Here is a 27,526-nt window from a genome sequence, read left to right on the forward strand (position 1 = left end):
TTCTGACCGTGACAGGCAGAAGCTTCGCAGCACCATCTGGTCTCCGGACCTCGGACAAGGGCAGAGAGACTTGGGCTCTAGCTTGGGTTTGGAACGAGGTTCCCTAGCTGCAGGACAAGCTCTGGCACCGATGTTGCAGGCTACAGGACGACATCAAAGCCAGCCCCGTGGTCTCAGACTCCGTGGCCAGCATCATGGTACCCATGGAACCCATGGGGGTTGACTCAGCCCTCCCAGGACGCCTGTTCAGTATCCAGAGCTTCGGAGAGACCATAGATGCTTCCTCTGGTTCATGATAGGTCCCAACCACTATCAGTTTGAGGTCCTTCGGTTTGGCCTAGCGACAGCACCACAAGTATTTACCAAGTGCATGCTGGTGGTGGCAGCTTACCTCAGACTTCGGGGTATCCAGATCTACCCATACCTTGATGACTAGCTAGTCAAAGGCAACTCCAGGTCCATGGGGACTTTGCGGTGCTGCTGGCCATGTGACATCACCTCAGCCTGTTGGTGAATGACACAAAATCCACATTTAGAGGATAGAGTTCATTGGAGTGGTGCTCGACTCAACCTCTGGCAGAGCATTCCTGCCGCTGGAGAGGTTCAGGGCATTAGCGGATCTCATCGCAGAAGTCTCCGCGTTTCCCCTGACCATGGCCAGGGTTTGCCTGCACCTCCTAGGTCACACGGTGGCATGTACGTATGTAGTGCACCATGTCAGGCTCCGGATGCGACTCCTGCAGCAATGGCTGGCGACTGTCTGCTCCCAGTCCAGGCAACACCTGGAAAAGGTCGTCACCATTGCCGCAACGATATTCACCTCACTCTGATGGTGGTCCAACCCCCAGAATGTCCTGGAAGGAGTCCCCTTCAACAGCACTTTCCACTCAGTCGAGTTGGTCTTGGACGCCTCGGATCTCGGTTTGGGGGCACACCTTGATCTCCAGAGCCTGGGTACGTGGTCCCCGGAAGAGATGACTTTACACATAAACGTCAGAGAGCTCAGGGCGTGCGCAGTCTTCCTTCCTCACCTGTTGGGCGGAGTGGTCAGAGTCTTAACGGACAACACAGCCTCAATGTTCTATATCAACAGACGGAGGAACTCAATCCTCGGTCCTATGCCAAGAGGCACTCTGTCTTTGGGACTTCTGCATCCACCACAGAATCCATCTAGAAGCATGTCACCTCCCGGGGGTCAAGAACACGTTAGCGGATCAGGTAAGCAGGGACTTCTCCTCTCACCACGAGTGGGTGTTCCACCCAGCGGTAGCCTGTGCGATTTTCCCACTGGGCAGCTGAACAGGGCATTTCCCCCTTGTATTCTTCAGTCCAGTCAATTTTGGATTACCTGCTTCGTCTGAAGGACCAAGGCCTTGCACATTCTTCCATCAGAGTTCATTTGATGCACCAATACCAAAGCAACAATTTTGAAGGTGTGGTCAAGGCCCCGAGAAGCTTTCCGTTGTTCCAGTCATCCCCACCATGTCTGCCGTTCCAAAAGTTTGGCGACTGACTAGCTCCATTTTTCCCATCGTAGTCTCATCACCACAGACAAGTGGGTTCTAGAGATAGTCAAGGAAGGATACTCCATCCCCTTCCTATCTGTCCCGTCCTACCACCTTCCCTCTTCAGGGACCCCTCTCACAAGTCTATTCTACAGGGAAAAATAAGTCCTCTTCTGCAACTGGGAGCCATAGCACAGGTCCCTCCCCAGCACATGGGACAGGGTTTCTACTCCCACTGTTTCCGGATTCAGAAGAAGTCAGGCAGCTGGCATCCCATCCTGGATCTTTGCAATCTAAACAAATTCCCCCAAGGACACAAAGGGCAGAGCAGTTCCAACTGCCTCTGTTATTTCACCAACACAGAAAGAAACTAGACCTGTTTTGAAAGAAGGTTGTTTGTTCTTCTGCCTCCAGGTTTGCATAGCAAATTGCTATTGAAGTACGATTACCTCTGATGACTGAGGCTCCTAAGCCCTACAATAATACAAATAATAGGAATACATTTCTTTATAAAAGCTGAATAAACAAAACTCAGTAGAATCTTTCTTTATAGTAAAGGTACAAAGAATAAGTGTTGAGAATGTGATGAATACAGGCAGCTTAAGTTACACATGTATGTGGATCTAACAGCATCCCAATGTAAGGGCTTGTCTGCACTGGCAGTTCACAGCACTGCAACTTCCTCGCTCAGGGGTGTGAAAAAAACACCGCCCTGAGCACAGCAAGTTTCAGTGCTGTAAAGCGCTAGTGTAAACAGTGCACCAGCGCTGGGAGCTGCGCCTCTCGTGGAGGTGGGGTTTTTTAGAGCGGTGGCAGCGCTTTAGCATTGCCAGTGTAGACTAGCCCTAAGAGGGCAGGGGGCTCTCTGGTATCTGGTAGTGAGTTTCAGCTGGCCTAACCAGTTCAGTGGGCCGCAGTTCATTAATGTCATAAACTGTATCTGATGTGTCATGTAAGGTATCGTTGGAAAACCTAACACACTGATAATTAATATCCTTGCCTGGTGTACATATGGTAAATGCCCAGGGGACAATGGAAATGTGGAACTAAAGTGTTTACTAGACAAATCTGGGAGTGGGTAAACAGGTTTCTCCCAGACAAAAGACAGGCCCACACTTCCAACCAGGTGTCATCAGAATCAATTAGCAATCACATGTCAAGTGGCCATTCATTTGCATTTTAGCAAACACAAGCAGGGAAAGAAACCAGCATGGAATTTTCTTCAGAAGAATCCGTTTCAGAGGTTCACAGTATTATAAAACAGAGGCAAAGAGCCCCAAGGTATCTTTTACCTTAGGAAGATACAGGAACTAAGTACTTTGAGGCAGATCCTGATCAGATGGGTGGTCAGCCATCTTGCAAGAAGGTAATGTGGTAAAACTTTTACCTTTTACCAAGACTGTAGTTTTGTTAACTCTTAGCATCTAGTCTCTTATTTGCTTGTAATCCATTTCTAACTCTATCCTTTGTACCTGGACTCACTCAAAATCCTATCTCCTTTTGTTAACAAACTTATTTTACTTAAATCAGCCCAGTGCTGTTTGAATTAAAGTGATTGTTAACTCAAGTTAAAGTACTGAGCTGTGCGGTTTGTTTCTCTACAGGACCAAACAAACCTTGTTTTTTCTGAATGGTCCAGGAAAGGGTTGGACATTGCAAAGCACGTGGTTTTGGGAAAATTCAGCACTGGGGAGTGTTGGGATCATTTTTCCAATCATAACCAAGCCTCATGGAGGCTGGAGTGTGACTGTGGTATAACAAGTGGACTGCTGGAGTCAGAGCAGCTAAACCAGGGTGGCTTATCATGCAGACACTCATAGCATGCTTGTATGCTGTGCATGAGTGTCCAGATAAGGGAGGTACAGCTGTGGAGCGTTTTAAGGCACTCATGTTTTCAGGGCAAGTGATGACACAACCCATCACTGGTCAGGGTTGCACCCCAGAACATGACGATGTATGCAACTATTTACCTGCTCTAGCAAGTAACACCCAAAACTACTATAACAAAATGAATGAAAAATGTTTCTCTTCATGTTATGTGCATTGGCAACATTTTCTAGATACAGGGAAAATGACTCTGGTCAGTTTCCTATTAAGCTAAATCTTTTACAAAATAATAGGGGAGAGGAATATTTTCAGGCATCAGAATATGTGGTGGTTAAACTACTAACTGACTGGACTCTGCCGGGCATAATAGTTGAAACTACTTCTAATTTGTTTAATTAAAAATAGATTTCAAATTGATATACCTCCTAAAATAATAATAAAATCTTAAATTATTTCCAATACTTTTAGTCTGTTAGGATATTTTTTGTTTTGTTTTTTTGTATGTTATCACAATTTTGCTTGCATATTACTAAAGTATCACTTTTAAATATGTTAAAAATCTGATTTCCCTTTTTAGGATAATCTGTTAATATAGTCATATTTACTATTATAAGACTCTTTCTCCCTTGACTGATGTACAGTAGAGTCAATATTGAATGTAGACATGCCAAACCTTTTTATCCAACTATAAGAATATAAGATTTTTTTCTGAAGGAATACTATATGACGATGGGTTTCAGAGTAACAGCCGTGTTAGTCTGTATTCGCAAAAAAAGAGTACTTGTGGCACCTTAGAGAATAAACTGGTTAGTCTTAAGGTGCCACAAGTACTCCTTTTCTTTATATGAAGATGCTGTGACCTAACTGAATATCATAACTAAGGCTAAAATTGTCACAGATTCTGTGACTTCCAGAGACATCCATGACATTTTCTGCCACAGCCCAAGGCAGTGGGCTGGAGCTGTCAGCCAGCAAGGGAAGCTCTCAGACACCAGGGGCAGAAGCCCCTGCAGCTCTCAGCCACCCCTGCGGTAGGGCTCAGGCTCTCATTTTCCTGCCCTCTCCTTAAGCTTCAATCAGCCCCCTTCCCCCCACCACCACCCCTCAATTATTTTTAGTAAAAGTCAAACAGATCACGGGCTTCCATAAATTTTTGTTTACTGCTCGCGACCTGTCCGTGACTTTTACTAAAAATAACCATGACAAAATCTTAACCTTAGTCATAACTAGTTTTCCTGGGGCAGATTTACCTTGTTCAGAAGCTGTTCAGTTCTGCACACCAGAAGTGCAGTTTCTTATCTTGAAACCAGCTAGAGGTGTGAGTCCTTTTCAAAAGAAAAAACTATATGAATTTTCTTTAAATTGGGTTTAGCACAACCTTTATTGTAAAACAATACATAATGTAGAATGTTGACTGAAGGAAGTAAAAATGGGGCATGAGCTTTCCTCAATATATGTTCATTTAGAAGTAGAAAACATTTCACTTGCACATAGTCTTTGCTCTGTTTTAATTAATTGATAGGGAAGTATCCTGAGTAAAAGATCTAGTATCAGTTAGAGCTCTTCAGTAGTAGGTAGCATTTTAGAGTTGAAACCACTTCATTGAAAACAAGTTCTGTTATAAGTAGAAGTCTGTGGTTTCTGTTTTCTTCTGTATAAAGGTGTGCGGCAGTGCATACAGCACTTTCAGTTCATAAATAATGACTTGTAATAAGATTAAAAGTATTGGTTTTCCTGAATTCTGTGGGAAGGTATTTTGGGGTGAGATATGTTCTCTGACCAGGACTTTCTGTTTGGGAAAAAGCCTCTGCACCTGCCTCCTTCCTGGATTTAAAAGTTAGTGAAATCTATCCAGTTGATATATGTGGGATGAGTGTACATAAAACAGATTTTTTCAGTAATAGAACACTTTCTTAATGTACGTGCCGTTGAAGTAGAGCTACTCTCCTGGACTGGTAGGGAAAACACCCCTTGCCAGTGAGTTCTCTTAACTATGTTCACTTGGAATTGAGTTATTGGAAATATGAAACTGTTTGATCCCCATGAGAAATATCCCAATGGTTATCCTTCAAATACAGAGAAAAAAGGTAGCTTCTGTTAAAAATATTCTAAATACTTCGAAACATTTCCAATATTTAACAAGATAGTAAGCTGAAGCTGAAAGTAGCAAAAGACCTTCACAATACGCGAGCATGAAGTACATTGTAGAAAGAATATTAGTGTACACTCTGGCCCAAAGAAGCATTTTCTACCATTAAAGGGTAAGGGAATCCATTAAATGGTCTGCATGCATGCCAAAAATGAGAGAAATCTTGAAATTGTATCTGCTTGTTTTTAGTATGCTCTTGAGCTACTACAGGTGTGAAGTAGGCTTCATTAGTTTTTTCTTTCCACACATTCTCTAAAGGTGATCCCAAGGAAGGATAGTCTTGTGGGTAAGCCATTGAATTGGAGTTCTGTTGTGGTTCTGCAACAGACGTCCTATGTAGTCCCTAAATCTCTGTACTTCAGTTCTGCCCCTGTAAAATAGATGCAGTTCTTTTCTGTCTTCCAAGGATATTGTAAGGATAAATCCATAAATACATGGGAGGCTTTCAAATGCTACTGTGATAGGGACCGTACGAGTATCTACAGTCATACTCTAGTTTGTCTCCCAGGGTGCCCCTCAAAACTTAGGGGACATCTCTGACTTGAATGAGTATACTGTTATTGACATTTGAAAAAGTTCATCAAATGCATATTTGCTTAGGGGTGCTCATTTCCAGTACTGTCACAATAAGTCTCTTCTTAACTAGAGCAGACTTTTGTGTAAGATAGGAATGCTTCTGTTCATAACTATTTGCTAGTGGTTCATTCCTCATACATTTTAAAGTATTTAAAGGTCCCTTTATCTAACTTTAGAGCTGATGACTTATCAAGTGATTTTAGTCTCCAAGGAATTCCAGTTCAGTCTCTTCATGGCAACAGAGAACAGTGTGATCGAGAACAAGCTTTGGATGACTTCAAGAAAGGCAAGTATTGCCCTTGAATGCTATTCTCTTGAGCCTGGCAATTTCAGTCTGTACTTTTAAAAACTTAATATCCATACCAGTAGCATAATGGTTTTTGTAACACAGAGCAGTTAAAAGTAAAATAACTTCAATGTTAAATGTGTGGGAGTAAGACTCAGAATATTTTTAATTGTATTAATGTACCAAATACTAGCACTAGAAAAACGTGGTAAGGAAGAGGAGATAAGTTGTTGCTTTATCCATTAAAAATTGAAATGACCATGAGTGAAAATGAGATGACAGTTTAAACTACTGCTGACTTCTCTCTTATATTTTGGAATTTAAAAAAACAAAACCGTATTTTGTTAGAATGAAGGCTATATGAGTATGAAATGTTTGTTGTTGGGTGATGGTTTTCGTGTAGTAAAACCCACCTGGTCCATGATTGTGTCCTGCTAAGGAGAATGGCATTAAGATGAAGGCTAGTCCAGTCATTGGGATGCTAACTTGAGACTTGGAAGATCTGGGTTCAATTTGCTAATCAACTAGATTTCTTGTGTGACTTTGGGCAAGTCTTTCTGTGCCTCAGCTCCCCATCTGTAAAATGGTAGCAATAGGAATTACTTTCTTCACTTGGTGCTGAGAGGCTAAGTACACTAGATTGTGTGGTACTCCAATACTAGGATAATGGGAGCCATATAAGCATTGAAGGTGGATAGATTGTGTATTGTACATTAGCAAGATAAAAGACCAATGTATATTTTCCATACATGCTTATTGCAGGAAGAGTGAGAATATTGATAGCTACAGATTTAGCATCCCGTGGGCTTGATGTACAAGATATTACTCATGTTTTCAATTTTGATTTCCCTCGGAACATTGAAGAGTACGTTCATAGAGTAGGTCGTACTGGACGAGCAGGGTAAGTGGTTTTTCTACATATAAACTGAATTCTCTTTCATCTTTTAAAAATGACAGTAAAGCTTGCTACTTAGGATTACTCACATTTTTATTTAATGTATATTTTTAATATATGGTTTCTAAGATGTTAGAGCAACAGATAATCTAAATCTTACTGCTGATGCAATGTGAGATCAACAGTAAATGATGTTTCCAGAGTATGATGTGTATACCAAGATACATTTCAAATATTAATGTTCCATTTCTGGCATTGTGTGTTTTGAAATCAATTAGCAAAAGGCATATCAGGGTTTTGGCGTGATGTTGGTAATTACTTGGGTTGTGAACAAAAAATGAAAATGGGTTTAAACCTGAGTAGAGTCATATTTTGGAAGATGTTCTAGATGAATATTTCCTTGTCTTAAATCTATTCTACATTATAAACTACTGTATAAAATTCTCAGTCAGCTCCCTAGGAATTCAATCAACAAGCACACTTTGAATGTCCAGAGTTTCACCTTACTACAGTCATGCAGCTTGTTGGCTTCAAAGAGAGGTCTGAATGCCAGATTAACTCCAGAAATGTAACAAAACAAATAAGATTGATGAAAAAACAGTTTCTATATAGCCTTCTGTCAGCATCTGGTGATACATGGTGTTTGTCATATAAAGACTGCAACTAGTTTCTGACTTCTTCTTAGCCTTGATCCATAAAAAGTGTGCCCGTAGTGCCTGTAAAACAAGTGCCATTTAATCACTACAGTGTAATAACTTAAGTTCATAGGGAAACTCTCTCTCCAATAAAGATATAATTGTGATTTTGAAGTATGCTTAAAATTAAGGTGTCAGTTGTTCTTACTGCAAATGATACTCCTGGGGGAATTCTGCGCATCTGCGGATGTGCAGAATTCCTCTCTCTGGCATAATTTTTTATTTTCTCGCTAAAAAAAACATTTTGCCTAAATCCTGCAGTTCCGCCTTTTTCCCACCAGAGGCTGCTGTGGGAAGAGAACAGCCAGCTGCATTCATGCTGGCTATTCTAGTGCCACAGCTGCCTCTGGTGGACAAAAAGCAAAACTGCAGCATTTCTGAGGCAAAAAGAAAAAGAGGACTTGTGGCACCTTAGAGACTAACCAATTTATTTGAGCATAAGCTTTCGTGAGCTACAGCTCACTTCATCGGATGAAGTGAGCTGTAGCTCACGAAAGCTTATGCTCAAATAAATTGGTTAGTCTCTAAGGTGCCACAAGTCCTCTTTTTCTTTTTGCAAATACAGACTAACACGGCTGTTACTCTGAAACCTGTTCTTAGGCAAAATGTATTTTATGTGGGAAAATACAAAATTCTGTTCCCAGTGCTGCAGAATTCCCCCAGGAGTGGAAGTTCATCACAGCACCCTGCCTGCGGAGCCAGGTTAGGGCAGAGTGGGGCGCACAGAGCTGCTGGGGAATCACAGACTGGGGTTCAGAATGGCTATTGGGAGGGACAGACTGGAGCATGGGCTCAGGAGCTAGTGGGGTGACAGTATGGAGCCTGGGGATGGGGAAGGGCAGTTGCAGAGACCCATGGGGAGTAGGGGTGGAGGAACAGGGGCACACATGCCTGACTGAATGGGAGAGGCTTGGGGTCATCCAGGGTCTGCATGAGGGAGGCTTTCCAACACCCTAACAATCCGACACACCACCCCAAAGAAAAACCTGCCAGCCACACCCAACACCCTCCAGGTTCACTCCTAGGCTCCTTCCCTCTCCCTCAAGTCCTCCGTTACTTCTGACTCCCCCAAGCCTTTGCACTGCTTTTCACAGGTGCAGGAAATACAGTTCTGTATTGTAATTTAAATGAATTATACGAAGTTCTGTATTAATATGCCTAGTAAGGAATCTGTTTGTCAAAAAAAAATTACCAGAATTTTTTTTTTTGCTTTGTATTGTTAGACATACTTGCTGACAAATATTTTGAAACAGATTACCAAAATTGAAACTGGCATGATTATATAATTTTACAGAATTTTCAAATATTTTAGTGTAGAATTTTTAATTTTTTGGTTCAGCATTCCCCCAGGAGTAAAATGAAAGATTACAGAGTAAGTATTTGTCTCCATAGTAAACTGGGAGACGGAATTTGAGAACATAATTATTTCTGAACTTCTTGCTGGTAGTTGTAGCCATTGTGCTCCAGTTTCATGACAGTCACTGGCAGTACAATGGGTTCTAAACCTGTTCCCATTCTGCCTTAATCAAATAATAATGAAGGGGGAGAGGGGAAGGGACACACACACACACACACACACACACACACACACACCGACCCCTCTTCCCCCCCCCCCCCGGGGTGGTGACCCTCATTGTGGCAGGCAGTTTGGGGGAACAGTTGAACAGGTGCTGCGTACAGCCAAATCCAAGGAGCCTAAAGAGGCTTAAAAGTCTAGAAGATGGACAAATGATTCCATTATATAAGAATGAACTCAGCAGTTCGCATTACATGACCTCCTTTTCACGTGTATTGCTTCCCCAGACAGCACGGAGGACGCCATTTAAAAATGGCATCCTCCGTGCAGTGTGACCTCATGCACACTATACATGCAAGGTCACACCACATAGAGGATGTTGTTTAGCTCTGCAAAATGGCACTCTCCACACAGTGTGACCTTACACACATACAGAGTGTGTGAGGTCACACTATGGATGATGCCATTTTGCGGAGCTAAAAATATCGTCTATGCGGCATGATCCTTGTATGTATGGGTCTTGCTGTGCGGAGGGTGCCATTTTGCAAAACTACAACCTCTGCATACTTGGGATTGCCGCAACCTCGTCTGCTGATGGAGTTACTCCACTTGGGGTTGTGATCCACAGTTTGGGAACTTCCGATTTAACAAAAAGGAACAGCAACTGCTAATGAAGATGCTTTACTGAGGCAACATAAGACAGATGCAGGTTGCCTAAGAACGCTGTACTGAGCCTCTAATGGGATGGAGCTTTGTTGATAGGCGTTTTCCTAATGCTTCTATATTAGTATGTATCTTGGATTTTATTCTAGGGAGTTCATTTTAATGTATTGTACAGATTTGTTCTTATAAAATAAATATATATTCCATATCTGTATCTCTTTATATATGGAAATTGCACTGCCTTTAAGGTATTGATGTATGTGGTTACAGTATTTCAGTGTCAGAAAAAACACTGTACTATGTAAACTTCACCCTTTTTAAAGTAGTATTAAGCAGAATGAGAACTGACTGTACGGACTTCCATATTGATTTTCATACTTCAAATTTCATAAATGACATTCTCCAGCAACAAGAGGAAGTAAAAAAGTTTGAAAGTGGTTAACATGTCTTGCAGCACGATCCTGTGGATGAGACATGGACTAGGAATCATGGGACCAGATTTCTGAATTTCAGTTGCTCCTTAGCTTAGGGCAAGTCACTTAACCTTTGTGCCTCCATTTTCCCATTTGTAAAATGGTGATTTATCTGGTTATGTAGACTGCTGTTAGATCTACAGATGAAACACATAAGTGGTTAGTAGTAAGAGTGTCTAGGGAACATTTAATGCAGCATTGGTCGTCTTGCAAATTGTTTCTTATGGACAATACATAAGAATGTAAAACATCTGATAACTCATTTGTGCCTAATGTGGATGAGACTTAGCAGTGAGCTCTTTAAATGTATATATGTTTCTGCTCTGTACAGCCAAAGCCAAGAAATCTAAAGAGGTTTGAAAGTCTAGAAGCTGGACAGAGGATTCAGCCACAGATTGTCAAATCTGATTGCATAGCTGCAGACTTTTTTCAAAAATATGTACCAATCCATTACAGTTGCTGGAGAGGAGTAACTATAAAGCTAGAAAACATTTTCTAGGATCAACAGGTGAAGCAGAGCGAAGTCCAGTCTCTTCCTAGCCCAAGCAGTGTGACAGTAAATGTCTGCTTAGAATTTTTGTGCACAAGATTTCTATTCTGTGAGGAAAAAACATACAGGAGACACATGGGCCAAATTCTGAAAACCAGTGACCAGCAGCATGAGAAGGCACCAATCACTGGTAGTGCCTTGAAGCTATTGTAAATTGCTTAGAGAAGTTGTCTGCTCTCTTCTTTGGCTTCAGGCCAGTAGAGAGGGTACTCTATCAATTAATAGCTCTGACAGGAGCAGGACAGAGGCTGGGTTGTAGTACCCCTGTTTATGGTTTATTACCATGTTTCACCCCTGCGATTGTCACTAAACATATTTTCCCTAATAGATTATTCCTACTTCTGACTAGAATAATTCGTTAGGAGAAGAGAAGAGATCGTTTCAGGTTAGACCGAATACAAACACGCAGGCTGCTTTTGCAATGTGTGCATTCACCCAACCACTTGTGGGTCCATTTTGTGCTTTTCTGAGTTTGGCTTAGTGTGCTCAATGTTTAGTTTTCTGGAAGAGTTCAGATTACTCTTTGTTAGTGTTGTACTAAATGTTAACCTTTTTCAAAATGATCCATTATAGGTATGGACCTACCATATTCAGAAATGAATTGTAGAAAACTCATTTAACAAGAATGAATTAAGTACCAGGCCTAAAGATGTTAATAGGGCAGCAATAAATCAGTTTACATAGTAAAAGCAACACCATTGAGGAGTCTAGCCTTTTCCACCAGTTCTGTTAATGAAAACTTAATTTATAAATTGCAACGTTATTTCTGAAATCTCAATACTCTGACTTTCTCCTCTCCTTGGACAAGTTTAGCTTCTTATGCCTATGTCGGTAGGAAGTGTCCAACAATGTAGTTTTCTCTTCTCTTGAAGAGTAAGAATGTATTTTTCTCTTAGACGCACAGGGGAGGCTGTAACGCTTGTCACTAGGAATGACTGGAGGATTGCATCTGAGCTGATCAGCATTCTTGAAAGAGCAAATCAAGTAAGAATATTTACCTTAGCAGGGCAAGGTGTACGTAGTTCTCAATTGTTTAAATATCACTAAATACCATTTGAAATGGTATTTTAGCATGGGGGAGAAGCTTACTGAGAAGCCCGTTCTTAACCGTATCGTCTGTAGTTTCATTGGGAAAATTGGGAGCTTGGGCCCTCCAGCCTTCAAAAAAAAAAAAAAAAAAAATCCTCAAATTGGACATTCTGGCAGTGGTACTTTACCTCAGTTGTAAAAAGAGAAGCCAGAAGACAGGCTGTTGCCATTCAGTATGGCAGAGTCTGCCTAACTTCAATTAAGCCCTTCAGCTGAGCAGTGAAAAAGGACTGTACAAGAGAGTGGACTGGGTTTTCCAAAAAGCATTTGTTGACATGATTGTCCATATGTAATCCACTCTGGGTATGCATGTGTCCTGTCTTTTGGCCAGCAGTATCCACTGGGGCCATGCAGTCACCCTGAGTGTCCTTCTGTTCAGTTCGCAAGCTGAAAGGGTGGAGCGGGCTCAGCTGTCCCTAATTTCCTTCTTATTACTTGTGGCTCTGAGACAAAACCTTGGCAGTGTCCAGGCCTCAATGCGTTCATGTAAACTGTTTTCCTTGTAGGTACTTGTAAATATGTGTGCAAGGATTAGGATTATAGTACAGTGAGGAATATTAGGTATAATTATTTTTCTTCTTCAAGGGAAAATATTTTCCCTTGGTACAGGGAATTACTAACTGAACTAAGTCTCCTGACTTTAAAACCTGCCCCTCCTCCCGCATGCTGCTTAGTGATGGCCACACAAGATCCTTATTTTGTCTCAGAGAAAGGACATAGACCTGATATGTTTTCCATCTGTAGTCTTCTTCAAAAAGGACCAGAAGTTGAGAGAGGCTCACCTCAAACTTCCTTTTAGACTGCTCTGTAGCCTGCCTTAGATCCGTGCAAGCAAAGAAACCTGCCTGCCCCCTCCACCCCCAAAAAGCTCACCCTAGGTCCAGAAGTGCTCTAGTAATGCTTTAGATCAATAGTTGAGCCCCATCCTCCAAGAGACTCCTGGCTGTGGACTCTGGTAGGATTGTTTAGATCCCCAAGTAAACTTTGGATGGGGTAGAAAGGATCACTTCTCTGGGAAGCGTAAAGGTAGATCACCTGCTGCAGACCTAAGTGGTTGAAATTGCCTTACTACTCCCAGTCTAAGGGGGCTTCATTGCCTGGATCAGGTACTGCTGGACCCCCAAGGGAGCAGCGCTGGACCCCCAAGGGAGCAGCGCTGGACCCCCAAGGGAGCAGCGCTGGACCCCCAAGGGAGCAGCGCTGGACCCTTGGCACCATGTTTGAGTGGTACAGAGACTGCAGTACTGATGATTCATTTGGTACCAATCACATCAGCAGAGTTCACTCTGGTGCTATAACCCCCTTCTCCACTTCTCAAGGCAATGTTTTTTGAACTGAGATCATTTGCAGTAGTGGGAGACGGTCAAGTATCAGCTGAACCAGAGTCACTGTTGCTGTCCTTGGTCCTGAATGTCTCTTCTACAGTGCCAGCTACCACTACTGCTGTGGTTCTGAGTACCTCTTCAACACAGGTTGAGCCACATTTGGGTGTGGATCCTAAGACCCCCAAACCCTTCTTCTGGATGAGGAGTGCTTCGTCTCTTTATCTGATTCAAATCAAAGTCAAAAATAATATACTGATTATTCCCTGATGTCATATTCATATGACCCTTAAAACTCAGATTTGAGAGCCTCTGTCAAGATCTAGGGTTTACAGAGACAGGCAGTCTTTTTTTGGTGACATCCACCTTGGCTCTGGGTGTTTTCCTCTATAACAGACTGCTGGCCCTACTGGAATGCCTGGGGATTACAACAATTGGGACAACCTGCATCTGCACCTGCTCCAGAATTAGGTCCATTTCTCCTGTACCATCTTAAGGTATTGTTTCTCAAACTGCACTGCAACACACTGAGCACACCTACCAAAGATATCAAAAGAAAAGCATCCTTCCATGGGTGTTCAGTCCGTCTGTGGCCACTGCTTCTTCATCACAAGATGAGGTAATGGTTCCTTCAGCTCTCTCAACTAATTACAAAAGTTTCAGGACTTGGTCCACCGTATAGAATTTGAATAGAAACTCCTGTGGAGGTAGTACCGGAGAACTCCTGCAAGCTCTTAGATATACTCCATGCGTAGTCGCTAGGGATTACCTATCAATGAAGCCTTGTTGGAACTGGCAGAGGACATCTGGGATATTCAAGCATCAGTTGCACTGACATCTAAGAAGGCAGATAAACTGTATTAGATATTCTCAGAAGGAAGATTGTATCCATAATACCTTGTGTACCAGGTTCACTTTCTTGTCATGGTGGCCAATGAGAGAAATAATAAAAAGTAGCAACCAAAAAGGCAGGAGGCTAAAGTGTCTCTAATTACTGATCAGTTAGCCTGCAATTAAAAATTGCTATTACCCTTTGTCAGTAAGATACAATTACTTGAACTGGTCCAAGGTCTTAGACTTTGCTAATAACATTCTTCAGGAGAGCAAGAAAAAGTGAAAGAGAGAGATTTTCTGAGGGGCAGTTGGTAGCACTAACCTCTTCCCAGGCCACTTTAGATGCCTCCAATACAACGGCTAGATACATGGCAACTTCTGACACCATAAGGATAGAATCCTAGCTATGGTCTTTAACATTGCATGGTTGGGGAGGTGCAGACAGCAATTAAAGATCTCCCTTTCAAAGACTCTGCACGCTTCATCACAAATGCAGCTGGTGCTCTGCATTTTAGAATCCCAGCCCAGGCTCCAGTTGCTAGGCGTATACACACCAGCAGCTAGAGGAAACAGAGAAGACCTCAATCTTATACCACTCAAAGATCATGGCCGAGCCTCTTTCAGGCAAAGATGCTTGGAACCTTGGAGGAAGAGACATCTTCCAGAAAAGGAGACCTTCAGCCTCTACATACCCTGAACCTGATCTTCATCCTGGATATAAAGGACATTACAGTTCAGCCACAATCTTGGACAGAGCATCACCTGATTAAGGCCATGGTCAGAGACTTTCCAGCATCCAGGCAATAAGAAAGAGAAATTATCCTGATTCGACCAGAGTCTTGTGGACTCCAAATTCTAAAGCAGTAGTCCCCAAACTTGTCATGGTCATGCCCCTCTTACCCCTATCCACACCCTTCCAGGGTCCAGGAGCAGGACCACAGCTCCCAAGGGGGGGGGGGGTGCAGACAGGAGTAAGGGGGCTGACGCCGCAGCTGGGGTGGGTTTGGGGCTGAGAACTGAGCAGTGGCTGGGGGGTGGGACTGGGGCCAAGAATAGACCTGCATCTGGGGGCTGGAAGCGGGGCCAGGGCTGTGGTTGGGGGGCCAAGGCTGGTGCTGGGAGTGGAGCCAGGGTTACAGCTGGGGTCGGAGCAGAGTTGGGGGTATGGAACAGGGCTGGGTGGTGCTCTCACCCCCCCTCTCATGGGAGCTGGCCTGGGCCCCTCCATTCCCCCCTCAAACATTCCTCCATTCCCCCCTAAGGGGGCACACCCCACATTTTAGGGACCTATGTTATAAAGCTTGGTATGGGGCAACAGCACCCCACGCACAGGATGAGGAATTGAGGATTTGATGAATCATTACTAAGGCTAAAATTTAGTCACAGCAGCCACTGATTCCATGACTACTTCGGCATCAACTGTCAGGGGCTGAAGCCGGGGCTGGAGGCGGGACTGCGCGCCCCTGCACTGCAACTGGGGCTGGAACCAGGACGATGTGCCCCTGCCCCGCGGCTTACAGCCAGCTTGAGTGGGGGCCTCTGTGCCCCCCCCCCGCTGGGGCTGTGCTCCCCACCATGGCAGGAGGCTCTGCCTGTCAGTCTTCCTTCCCTCCCTCCCCCCAATGGGACTTCAGCTGTCATTCCTCCCCCTTACCTAGCCCTGCCCCTCCCCCCATTTATTTTTAGTAAAAGTCACGGACAGGCCACAGGCTCCCATAAATGTTTGTTTATTCCCCATGACCTGTCCATGACTTTTACTAAAAATAACTGTGACAATATATTAGTCTTAATCATTACTATTCTATTCTGGTCTCGGCCATTGACACACTGGCCCACACAGATGTTCCTGGGTTTTCAGACACCCTGCACTGGATGAAGAGAAAGAGGCAGAAACTTGAGCACCGATGGTGGAAAACAAAGGCTGATTCCAACGGGATGAAATATAACAAATTCTTAAAGCTTATGTTGAGGCTATATTAGAGGCCAAAAGAACCTTCATATCAGCCTCCATTGAGGCTTCCAAACCCTACCCCAAGATGGTAAATCACTTCATCAATCCTAAATGCCTACCGTCTGCATCAGAGCCAAGCAACAATTGTTGCAAAGAACTATCATCTGAATTTCCAGAAAAGATCTCTCACATTTAGGAAGCCTTCTCAAACAGCATGGATTCACTCTGCCTGCACCCATCCACCAACAAACATCCCAGCTACATTCCCAGAGTTCATTACACTCACTCTTCAGGAAGTTCTAGGTACCCTAGAGAAGTCCCAACTCAAGATTTGTGAATGCCAGCCTCCTAGCCTTGAGAAAGTCATGAACAGCTGGTACCATTCTTGTCTAAAAGTGCTAACACCTCATTCAGAGGTACTGTTCTTTCAAACACGCAATAATCAGACCAACACTGAAGAAACCCACTCTAGATACTTCAGTCCTTGCCAACTATCACCAAGTGTCAAACCTCCCATTTGAGAGCAAGCTCATAGAGAAGCTGGCAAAAGGCCAACTACAAGCTCATTTGACTGAAGCTAACATTCTAGATACATCCGTGTGGATTAAGGCCAAGACATGAAACTCAAACTTATTGGCACTAATGGATGATCTGCTGTCAGTGGACAGACATGCATTCTCATCCTGGACCTCTCTACAGCATTTGACACTGTTGATCATGAGATACTGCTGTCTCACCTGAGAGTCGTGGCAGGAGTCCAGGATAATGCACTCAGATGGTTTGAGTCCTTCCTGGAGGGACACACCCAAGCAGTAGTGATGCTTCTCCACCACTACACCCCTCACTTATAGGGTTCTACAAGGATCAATTCTCTCTCCTGTCCTTTTCATCATCTACATTTTTCTACTAGGTGAACTGGTCAGACATCAACTTAAGTGCCAGCAATATTCAGATGAAACACCGCTCTGCTTATCCTTCACAACATGAACATACCACTACAACCAAGATGGCTCAGTGCTTGGATGAGGAATACCTGGATGAAGCTGAACCTGGGCAGAACAGAGATGATGCTGGTGGACAGAGGAAAGTATTTTCAGAAGTTTGCAGTATAGTGCAGTCTCTTTGGTTGAAGGTTCACATTCATAATTGGTCAATTCAGTCGATCGTCTAAGACAGTGGTTACCAACCGGTCGATCCTAGAGGATCTCCCAGTTGATCGTGATCTCTGGCGGCGCAATGGGGCTGCCACTAAGACAGGCTCCCTGCCTGCCCCAGCCCCGTGCCGCTCCCAGAAGTGGACATGAGCCCCAGGGGCGGAGGGGAAGGGATCTCCCTCTGCGCACTGCTCCTGCCTGCAAGCACCGCCCCCACAGCTCCCATTGGCCGGGAACAGGGAGCTGTGGCCAAAGGGAGCAGTGCTTGCAGGGAGGGGCAGCGCATAGAGCCACATGCCACCCGCCCTCCCTGCTTTCAGGAGCTGCTAGGGCACGTTGGCCCCTTCCGGGAGTGGCGTGGGGCTGGGGTAGGCAGGGAGCCTGCCTTAGTGGCAGACATGCTGTGGTGCCAACTGGGAGCTGCCGGAGGCAAGTGCTGCCTGGCGGAAGGCCACACCCCACTCCCTGAGCCCCCTCCTGGAGCCAGCACCCCAGACCCCCTTCTTCACCAACACTCTGCCCCAGTCCTGACCCCCCTCTCAGATCCAGCGCCCACACCCCCTCCTGCACACCAACTTCCTGTCCCAGTCCGGAGCCCCCTCCTGCACCCAAACTCCCTCCCAGAGCTTGCATCCCTACCCCTTGCCCCCGGGTCAGCCCAGAGCCCCCTCCCACACTGTGAACCCCTTGGCCCCAGCCTGCACCCCCTCCCAAACCCCTACTTCAGCCCGATGAAAGTGAATGAGGGTGAGGGGGAGCAAGTGACAGAGACGGGGGGAATGGAGTGAGTGGGGCAGGACTTTGGGGAAGGGGCAGGAGGTTGCCCTTAAATTCAAAAAGTGATCACTGCATGCAAGGATGGCTGAAGTCTGACTACCTGCTAAGCAGACATTACATAGGTATGTTAGTGCAACTCTCTTCCAATATTCCCTTGTTCAGTTGGAGGGTCCCAATCAAATGCAAAGGTGGGGAGGGTAGCATTCTCCCCACCAATACCTTAGTGTCAGATGCCTCTCTCCTGGGATGGGGAGCACATCCAAACCACCATCAAATGCAAGTCTGTGGACCCATGAGAAAACTAGTGCAAGTAAATATATTAGAACTCAGGGTAATTTGCCGAGTCTGACTACATTGCTACCAATGATTCAGGGACTGACCATACAGAAAATGACTGACATGTTTTATATAAACAGGCTGGAAGGAGCCCAGTTATAGCCCCTATGGCAGGAGACTGTTTGTTTGATTCTGGAATAGATTCTTCCAGAGCCCTATACCTCCTGTAAGATGCCGTGAAAGATCTAATTGGGCAATTCTCCAGCAATTGAGTGGACAGTCGGACTCCATTATCTAAGACAGATGTTTCAAACTCAATTTACCTTAGGGCTAGTGCTAGTCCTCAAATCCTCCCAGTGGACCAATAATGTTACTGAAGATGGTGTTCAGAAAAGAAAATGTTTCTATTGTATTTTTTTATTTCGAATTTCTTAGAAATAATTAAACTGTCATACAACTTTATACAATTTTTCACCTCCCAGAGAGTTTTTAGTGTTGGCCAGTCACCTGGCAATGCTTCAGTTCTGTCGGTTTGTTGATGTTTGGCCTCAGTGACTGAGCAGTTGAAACGTTCAGGATTGCAGCAAGGTGTGCATCAGCTAGTTGTGTTTGGTGTTTTGACTTGTATTCATTGTGTGGGGGGGGGAGTAATGCTGTCTCCATGGCTGACTCTGCCTGGCAACTAATGATGATTCCTCCAGGGCTGACTGTGCCCGGCAACCAGTGATGGTATCTCTGTCCCTCTCCCCCAGCCAGTGGGATCTCCGGGGGGGCGGTGCCTGTAGTTGAGATTGTTGCTAGCATGTCTGCCTGCATCTCTTGCACAGGCCGCAGTGGGGCGGTTCTCGGACCAAAGATGGCCCGCAGGCCGGGACTTTGAGACCCCTGATCTAAGACATCTTTCAAGGATGGTGTCAACTGTCAGTAAACCTGTTTTCGAGAGTCACTAATGAGAAGTGTCTTGGATTCTGTTTGAGGGGAGGCCTAAGTACAAGGTTTCTTGTCAGACACATTCTTCAATCCATGGTCTCCAGAATGATGATGATTCAGATGGTATTGAGAAAGATCCCATAGAACTGATAGCAAAGACTAAGATTTAGTCATGGGTATTTTTAGTAAAAGTTATGGACAGGTTATAGGCACTAAACAAAAATTCACGACCCGTGACCAGTCCAAACTTGTGCTATATATCCCTCACTAAATCTTGGGTGCTCTGGGGGGGGAAGGGTCGGGGGCCACCTGAGCTGCTCAAGTGGCCTTGGGGTCAGTGGCACCGGCGGCTGCAGAAGTCACGGATCCCAGAAAGTTACAGAATTCATGACCTCCGTGACAGAGTCACAGCCTTACTGATAGCACCCGTCTGGCCAAGACAGTTTTTAATATTCAGATCTCAGTCTTATCAGCTCACCCTCCAAAATCCTTACCACCTTTTCTGTTGGACTTAATCTCTCAGGATAATGGAAACTTCCTGCTTCTGGATCCAGCCTCCCTCCACCTCACAGTTGAGATGTTAGCTGGATAAAGGACACAGAGAGATCATAGAATATCAGGGTTGGAAGTGACCTCAGGAGATCATCGAGTCCAGCCCCCTGCTCAAAGCAGGACCAGTCCCCAACTAAATCATCCCAGCCAGGGCTTTGTCAAGCCTGATCTTAAAAACCTCAAAGGAAGGAGATTCCACCACCTCCCTAGGTAACGCAATCCAGTGCTTCACCACCCTTCTAGGGAAAAAGTTTTTCCTAATATCCAACCTAAACCTCCCCCACTGCAGCTTGAGACCATTACTCCTAGTTCTGTCATCTGCTACTACTGAGAACAGTCCAGATCCATCCTCTTTGGAACCCCCTTTCAGGTAGTTGAAAGCAGCTATCAGATCCCCCCTCATTCTTCTCTTCCTCAGACTAAACAATCCCAGTTCCTTCAGCCTCTCCTCATAAGTCCTGTGTTCCAGTCCCCTAATCATTTTTGTTGCCCTCCGCTGGACGTTTTCCAGTTTTTTCACATCCTTCTTGTAGTGTGGAGCCCAAAACTGGACACACTACTCCAGATGAGGCCTCACCAATGTCGAATAGAGGGGAACGATCACGTCCCTCAATCTCCTGGCAATGCCCCTACTTACACAGCCCAAAATGCCATTGGCCTTCTTGGCAACAAGGGCATACTGTTGACTCATATCCAGCTTCTCGTCCACTGTAACCCCTAGGTCCTTTTCTGCAGAAGTGCTGTCTAGCCATTCGGTCCCTAGTCTGTAGTGGTGCATGGGATTCTTCCATCCTAAGTGCAGGACTCTGCACTTGTCCTTGTTGAACCTCCTCAGATTTCTTTTGGTCCAATCCTCTAATTTGTTTAGGTCCCTCTGCATCCTGTCCCTACCCTCCAGCATATCTACCTCTCCTCCCAGTTTAGTGTCATCTGCAAACTTGCTGAAGGTGCAATCCATGCCATCCTCCAGATCATTAATGAGGATATTGAACTAAACCAGCCCCAGGACCGACCCTTGGGGCACTCCACTTGATACTGGCTGCCAACTAGACCTGGAGCCATTGATCACTACCCATTGAGCCCGACAATCTAGCCAGCTTTCTATCCGCCTTATCGTCCATTCATCCAGCCCATACTTCTTTAACTTGCTGGCAAGACTACTGTGGGAGACCATGTCAAAGGCCTTGCTAAAGTCAAGGAATAACACGTCCTCTGCTTTCCCCTCATCCACAGAGCCAGTTATCTCGTCATAGAAGGCAATTAGATTAGTCAGGCATGACTTGCCCTTGGTGAATCCATGCTGACTGATCTTGATCACTTTCTTCTCCTCTAAGTGCTTCAGAATTGATTCCTTGAGGACCTGCTCCATGATTTTTCCAGGGACTGAGGTGAGGCTGACTGGCCTGTAGTTCCCCAGATCCTCCTCCTTCCCTTTTTTAAAGATTGGCACTACATTAGCCTTTTTCCAGTTGTCAGGACCTCCCCCGATCGTCATGAGTTTTCAGAGATGATGGCCAATGGCTGTGCAATCACATCCGCCAACTCCTTTAGCACTCTCGGATGCAGTGCATCCGGCCCCATGGACTCTGGTCTCTGGATGTTCAGAACGCTTTAATTCAAAGTAAAAATGATTCCACCAGCTCAACATACACAACCAAGTGGAAGAGATTCATTATTTGGGCTGAGCAGTGCCATTTATTTCTTATTAAGACACAATTTTCAGCTACCTGAACTACTTGCTGAATTTAATGAGTTTGGGACTGCCTGTTAGTTTCATTCATGTTCATTTGGCAGCCATATCAACATATGTTCTCCCACTCAAACATTCAGGACCACAGTTTTCTCCCACCTTGCAGTGGATCATGTTTCTTTCCCCTTCTCAGAGTTCCTCCTCCTTCCTGGAATATTGATGTTGTCCTAGCGGGTTTAATAGGGCCCCTTGTTTGTGCCCCCAGACAACTTGTTCCTGACTACACATGTCCAGGAAAACAACCATCTTCATAGTAGTTACATCAGCTCAAAGAATTGGGAAAATACAGGCACTTATGCAGGCCTCATTATATAATATTCCACCCAAAATCACCTTTAGCTCCTATCCCATATTTTTGCATAAAGTAGTCTTAGATTTTCATTTTGAAGCAAATGATTCATTTGCTAGTGACTTTCCTTACACCATATTCTAACCATATTCTTCAACTGCTTGCTGATGTCTATTCCGTTGTAGGTGTGTGCGTGTCCATGTGCACAGTTGTTGGAGACTTTTGCCTTAGCGGTATCCATAGGGTTGGTTGTGGTGCCCTCTGGAGTGCCATGCTTATGCATCGGTATATCAGGTGCCGCTGGCCCTATACCCTCTCAGTTTCTTCTTACTGCCCGTGATGGTTGGTCAGAGTGCACCTCTCCCTTGCCTTGCAAGTGGTCAGCAGTTTCTTTCCCTTTTTACTTCACTTGGCCTGTCAGTCTTTTCGGCCCCACTTATAAGGCAAAGTGGTTCAAGTCCTGACGGACAACACCACCACAATATTTTATATCAACAGGCAAGGTGGAGCCAGGTCATCAGCCGTCTGCCTGGAAGCCCTGCGGCTTTGGGACTTCTGTGTGCAGCATGCCATTCATCTGATGGCAGCACACCTCCCTGGAACCAGGAACATATTAGCAGCTCGCCTCAGCAGAGCCTTCTTGTCTCACTAGGGATGGGCATTCCACCCCAAGGTGGTCAATGGGATTTTTCAAAAGTGGGGATCTCCCCGAACGGACTTGTTCGCGACTCACCAGAATAGGAAATGTCATCTGTTCTGCTCATTTCGGGGGAACGAAAGGAGCTCCTTGTCAGAAACCTTCCTACTCCCGTGATTGGGGACTCTGATGTATGCTTTCCCACCGGTGCTGTTGCTGCACAAAGTCCTCACGAAGATCAAGCAGGACGAAGCCAAGGTAATCATGATAGCCCCGGCTTGGCCTCACCAACACTGGTTTGGCACGCTGATGGACCTGTTGGTAACAACCCTGATGCAGTTGCCCCTCTGGCCAGATCTCCTGTCCCAGAATCACGGCAGGCTCCTGCACCCAAATCTACCACTGCTGCACCTAACAGCTTGGTTGCTGCATGGTTAACTGCTGAAGAGCAGGAGTGGTTGGCCCATGTCCAGCAGATCCTCCTGGGTAGTAGAAAGCCCTCCACTAGAGCAACCTACCTGGCCTAATGAAACGATTCACGTGCTGGGTCTCGGCCCACAGGGTTAGGCCTGAGCAGGCCTTGCTACAGTCGATCCTGACTATCTTATGCATCTCACACTCCAGGGCTTGTCCCTTTCATCAATTAAGGTCCATTTGGCCACCATATCAGCCTTTCACCCTCTGTTTCAGGGCAGGTCAGTCTTCGCTCATAACATGATGGGCCGGTTCTTAAAAGGTCTAGAGCGGCTCTACCTCCAAATCCAGGACCCAGTCCCTCTGAGACCTGAATCTGGTGCTTGTGCGGCTCATGAAAGCCCCCTTCGAGCCCTTGGTGTCCTGTTCCCTTCTTGTGCTCACCTAGAATGGAATCAACATGAACAAGCACTTGAAGAAAAAACAGTTACCCACCTTTCGTAACTGTTGTTCTTCAAGATGTGTTGCTCATGTCCATTCCATTACCTGCCCTCCTGTCCCTCTGTCGGAGTTGCTGGCAAGAAAGAACTGAGAGGGCATAGGGCCGGCGGCGCCTGATATACCGGCGCATGCGTGTGGCACTCCAGAGGGTGCCATAGCCAACCCTATGGATACTGCTAAGGCAGAAGTCTCCAACAGTTGTGCACGTGGGCGTGCGCACACCTAGAACGGAATGGACGTGAGCAACACATCTCAAAGAACAGTTACAAAAGGCAGGTAAAAAGAAAAGGAGTACTTTTGGCATCTTAGAGACTAACAAATTTATTTGAGCATGAAGGTAGGTAACCATTTTATCTGATGTTGCTTCTGGCAGAGCACTGTTATGTTTCTTTAAGTAGACTCCAAGCACCTGTCTGTCTTCAGTTCACTGCTTTGAGCCACCAAGAGTGGAATATATATATGGAGTACTCAAAGAAGAGTCACCTTATAGAAACTTGAGTTCTTCGAGATGTGGTGGTATATATATTTCACTACCTGCCCTCCTTCCCCTCTACAATGGTGTCTTCCATATCTTAAAACAAAACAAACAAAAAAAACCCTTAAAAACAATGTCCACTTGAAAAGGAAAAATCAACCATTTCATGTTCTGAAGATATTGAAATGGGACACTCAGAGATGATTAGAACTTTTCCCTTTTTTCTCACAAACAAAATTTTAGTGAAATTTGACACTGTTTTACAAAGCATTTTAGTTTAGCCAGACTTGCCTTTTTCTGACAGAAAACTTCCATCAAATATGTGAACCATTTTCATTCATGTAGGGCAAAATGTATTGTGGATAGGAAAGCTAAGATTTCTTCTATCCTGCAATTGCATCAGAATGAGGTGGTTGATCTTCACTAAACAAAAATACTAAACTGTGGTGTTTCTTTTTTAACAACTTGAATTCTTGGTCTTTTCATAACCAAAGTTCAGTGAACTCTAACTTGGTGGTCTGATACTAAGGCTTACTTGGATGAAAAATCCTAAGAGAATTCCAGTCACTTTAAAAACATTTTAAGAACTAAACATGAGCAGATAAGGAATTTAGCTAACCAAATTGAAGGTGTAAAATTTGGGTGCAGAAATGGAGTAAACAGCATAAAATTCAAGTAGATTATTTAGTGCCAGATTTTAATCTACTTGAATTTTATGTCCTTTTCCCATAACTTTTTCTGAAGAGTTTAACTCAAAGGCAGAAGTCTTTGAAATACATCATAGGATTTTTTAGTTGACAATATCCTATTGGTTTATCTACGTATACTAGAAATCTAATGACAAAGCAGCAAAGAATTTATCACTCAAGCTGCACAAGATTTTTCCTAATTTTTTTAGGTAAAAAGATATCTTCCCTTGGCTTTTTCTTGTTGGTGTGCTGATAAAGTATTCAGCTGCAAAGTCATAAGAGTAATAGAATAATAGAAAACATTCTGGATAAATACTTATTTGTTGACCTCATGGGCATATGACTGCAAAGCTTAGAGAATCACTTAGAATAAACTTTCTCCATAACATACCTTTCTAATTATCAGGCAGTTCCTGAAGAGCTTATTTCAATGGCAGAAAGATTCAAGCAATTTCAGGTGAAAAAAGAAATCGAAAAGGATTTAGGAAGACCTCGTGGAAAGTCCCAGAAGGGTTTTTAATCGCCTGGGAGATATTTAAACAACGTAAGTAAATTCTTATAATAATAGTAATATAGATTTGAATTTAGGGCCAGTTTTTTTAAGTGTGTGTACTTTTGTCCTGTCTTGTACACACGAATTAGGTCTGTGGACTTTTTGAAAATCTGGTTCTCCTTACATTTAACGATGTGTTGCTATGTTTAGACGTCACTCTCAATTATTCTTTAATCCACGCTTAAGGGGGGGAAAGTGTGTGTCAAGGTTAGTCATTGCAATGACTTAATTTTTTAAAATTGTAAAAATGCCGGAGAAAATTAAGATTCTGCTTTTAATTTGACAAACTGCAGAACTTTTTAATATACAAGAATTTTAAAAATTAACTTTTCCCTTATATTTTCAGGGAATCAGATTGGTGCATACACCCAACGCTTGTCAGCATTGTTCCAAAATAACTTACATGCCTGATATTACCACCATTTATGTCAGTGGAGTGCAAGGAGGATGTTACATCTCTAGTTTGGGACAGATAAGGCATGGAATACTGATGGGTGTCTTCTTTCATTGTTGGAAAATGAAGCGCATTCTTACAGTAATAGCTGAATAAATCTCTGAACTAATATTTCATCAAGTCTGTCATACTGAGTGGATGGAAACCTAACCAAATGATTAACAGTACACAAATTTTGTGAGGCCCGAATCTTTTTTTCTAATAAGGTTGTATGCTTTCTATTTTGATTCTTCTGGGCCTCTTATTTTCTTTTACATTAAGCTTATATACTTATATACAAAACTCCTGTTGACTTCAGTTGAGCTAAGATTTCACCTTTCGTATTTATTTTTATGTTTTTGACCTTTTTTAAGAGAATAAAGGAATACAGTTTTGTACAGCACTGAAGTTTTCAAATGCTGTAAGATTTTTGCATCTGCTAAATAAAAAACTTGAAAATGTAATAGCTTTTCCACTGGCTGTACCTTTCTTATGTGCTCTTGTTTCATGGAGTCTCTTCAAGAAAGAAGAATCAAGTTAAGTTCTGTCTGAGCAGATGTAATAGATAAAGTCTGTTGTTGTGGCTGCTTGTATTCTGACATCCAAAAATTAAAGTGCAACTATAGTCGTTATCACTTAAAAGCAGGATCAGTAAAAAGTATAATTATCCTTAAGCACATTTCTGTTTTAGAATATTCAGTACTCAAGTATCCAACAAATACCTCAACGTGAGCAAAGTGATGGATGAAAGAAAATCAGATCTATGATTTTGGTTTTTTGCAAGCTATTATGCAGTGTTGCCTCTTCGGGATAAATATAGAGGTAAGTTATGATTGTTGTCTGTAAATACATATGGAGGATACTCAGCAGTGAGGGAGAAGAGCTATTTAAGCTGATGGACAATGTTGGCACAAGAACAAGTGGGTACAAACTGGCCATGGATAAAAACAGATTGGAAATTAGAAGGTTTCTAACCATCAGAGGAACGAGGTACAGGATCAGCCTTCTGGTAGGAGTAGTGGGGACAAACAACCTAGCAAGTTTTAAGATGAAACTTATTAGTGGGGAGATTGGACTCAATGACCCAGGAGGTCATTTCCACTCCTGTGTCCTATACTCATATTTATGTGGCTGTAAAACATTTATACCTCCTACACACAGCCCTATTCATGGGTTGCAAATGCCAAAGCCACATGGGTACATACAGCATGCAATCAAACTGCAGGATGTAAATGTGTTTAGCACTTGGGTGCATATGTCTTTGCACTGGATTCCAAAATATAAAGTGGCTATAGTTACTGTTGTACTGTGATAGCACTAGCATTGCTAACTGCTTTTGTCACTAGATTGCTGTGTTACTAGTGTTCATCAGTGCTATCAGGATCGGCCTGCATTCTTCCACTTTCTGACCTCAAACACTGTGTTTCCATCAACTCCATGTTATATAATTATACTTAATAGTTATAGTCCTTTGTACTTGCAAAGTGTTATGGCAGCAAATCTTTGGAACATCTCTGAAAATACATAAATAGATAAAAGCAGTTAGTTGGGGGAGTCTATATCAAAGTCAGTAACCAACTTCTGTCAGCCACTGATGATTGTCCTTCACATAAAGGCAGCCTTAATAATTTGTTCTGTTTATACTGGTGCAACTCCATTGACTTCAGAACTGCACCAGTATAACTAGGAGTATAATATGGCCATTTGTCTGTAAATTTGTTTGCCTGTCATTGTTCTGCATCAAATCAATATTTTATTCTTACTA

The 27,526-nt window shown here is 43.8% G+C and overlaps 2 protein-coding genes across 2 annotated transcripts in view; one reads left to right on the forward strand and one right to left on the reverse strand.

Annotated features, from left to right (window-relative positions):
- The window catches only part of DDX43 (DEAD-box helicase 43), a 64,323-nt gene extending 38,395 nt beyond the window's left edge, over positions 1-25,928 (forward strand). Inside the window, exons 13-17 of the mRNA XM_074946848.1 lie at positions 6,234-6,347; positions 7,110-7,244; positions 12,032-12,119; positions 25,182-25,319; positions 25,675-25,928. Of these exons, the coding sequence (XP_074802949.1) occupies positions 6,234-6,347; positions 7,110-7,244; positions 12,032-12,119; positions 25,182-25,295 (451 nt within the window). The 3' untranslated portion in view covers positions 25,296-25,319; positions 25,675-25,928. The remainder of the gene's footprint in view (positions 1-6,233; positions 6,348-7,109; positions 7,245-12,031; positions 12,120-25,181; positions 25,320-25,674) is intronic.
- The window catches only part of CGAS (cyclic GMP-AMP synthase), a 41,003-nt gene continuing 21,337 nt past the window's right edge, over positions 7,861-27,526 (reverse strand). Inside the window, exon 5 of the mRNA XM_074946851.1 lies at positions 7,861-7,954. Coding sequence (XP_074802952.1) covers positions 7,885-7,954 — 70 coding nt within the window. The 3' untranslated portion in view covers positions 7,861-7,884. The remainder of the gene's footprint in view (positions 7,955-27,526) is intronic.

Source organism: Natator depressus, chromosome 3 (assembly GCF_965152275.1).
Source record: "Natator depressus isolate rNatDep1 chromosome 3, rNatDep2.hap1, whole genome shotgun sequence".
In the NCBI taxonomy this organism is placed as follows: domain Eukaryota; kingdom Metazoa; phylum Chordata; order Testudines; family Cheloniidae; genus Natator; species Natator depressus.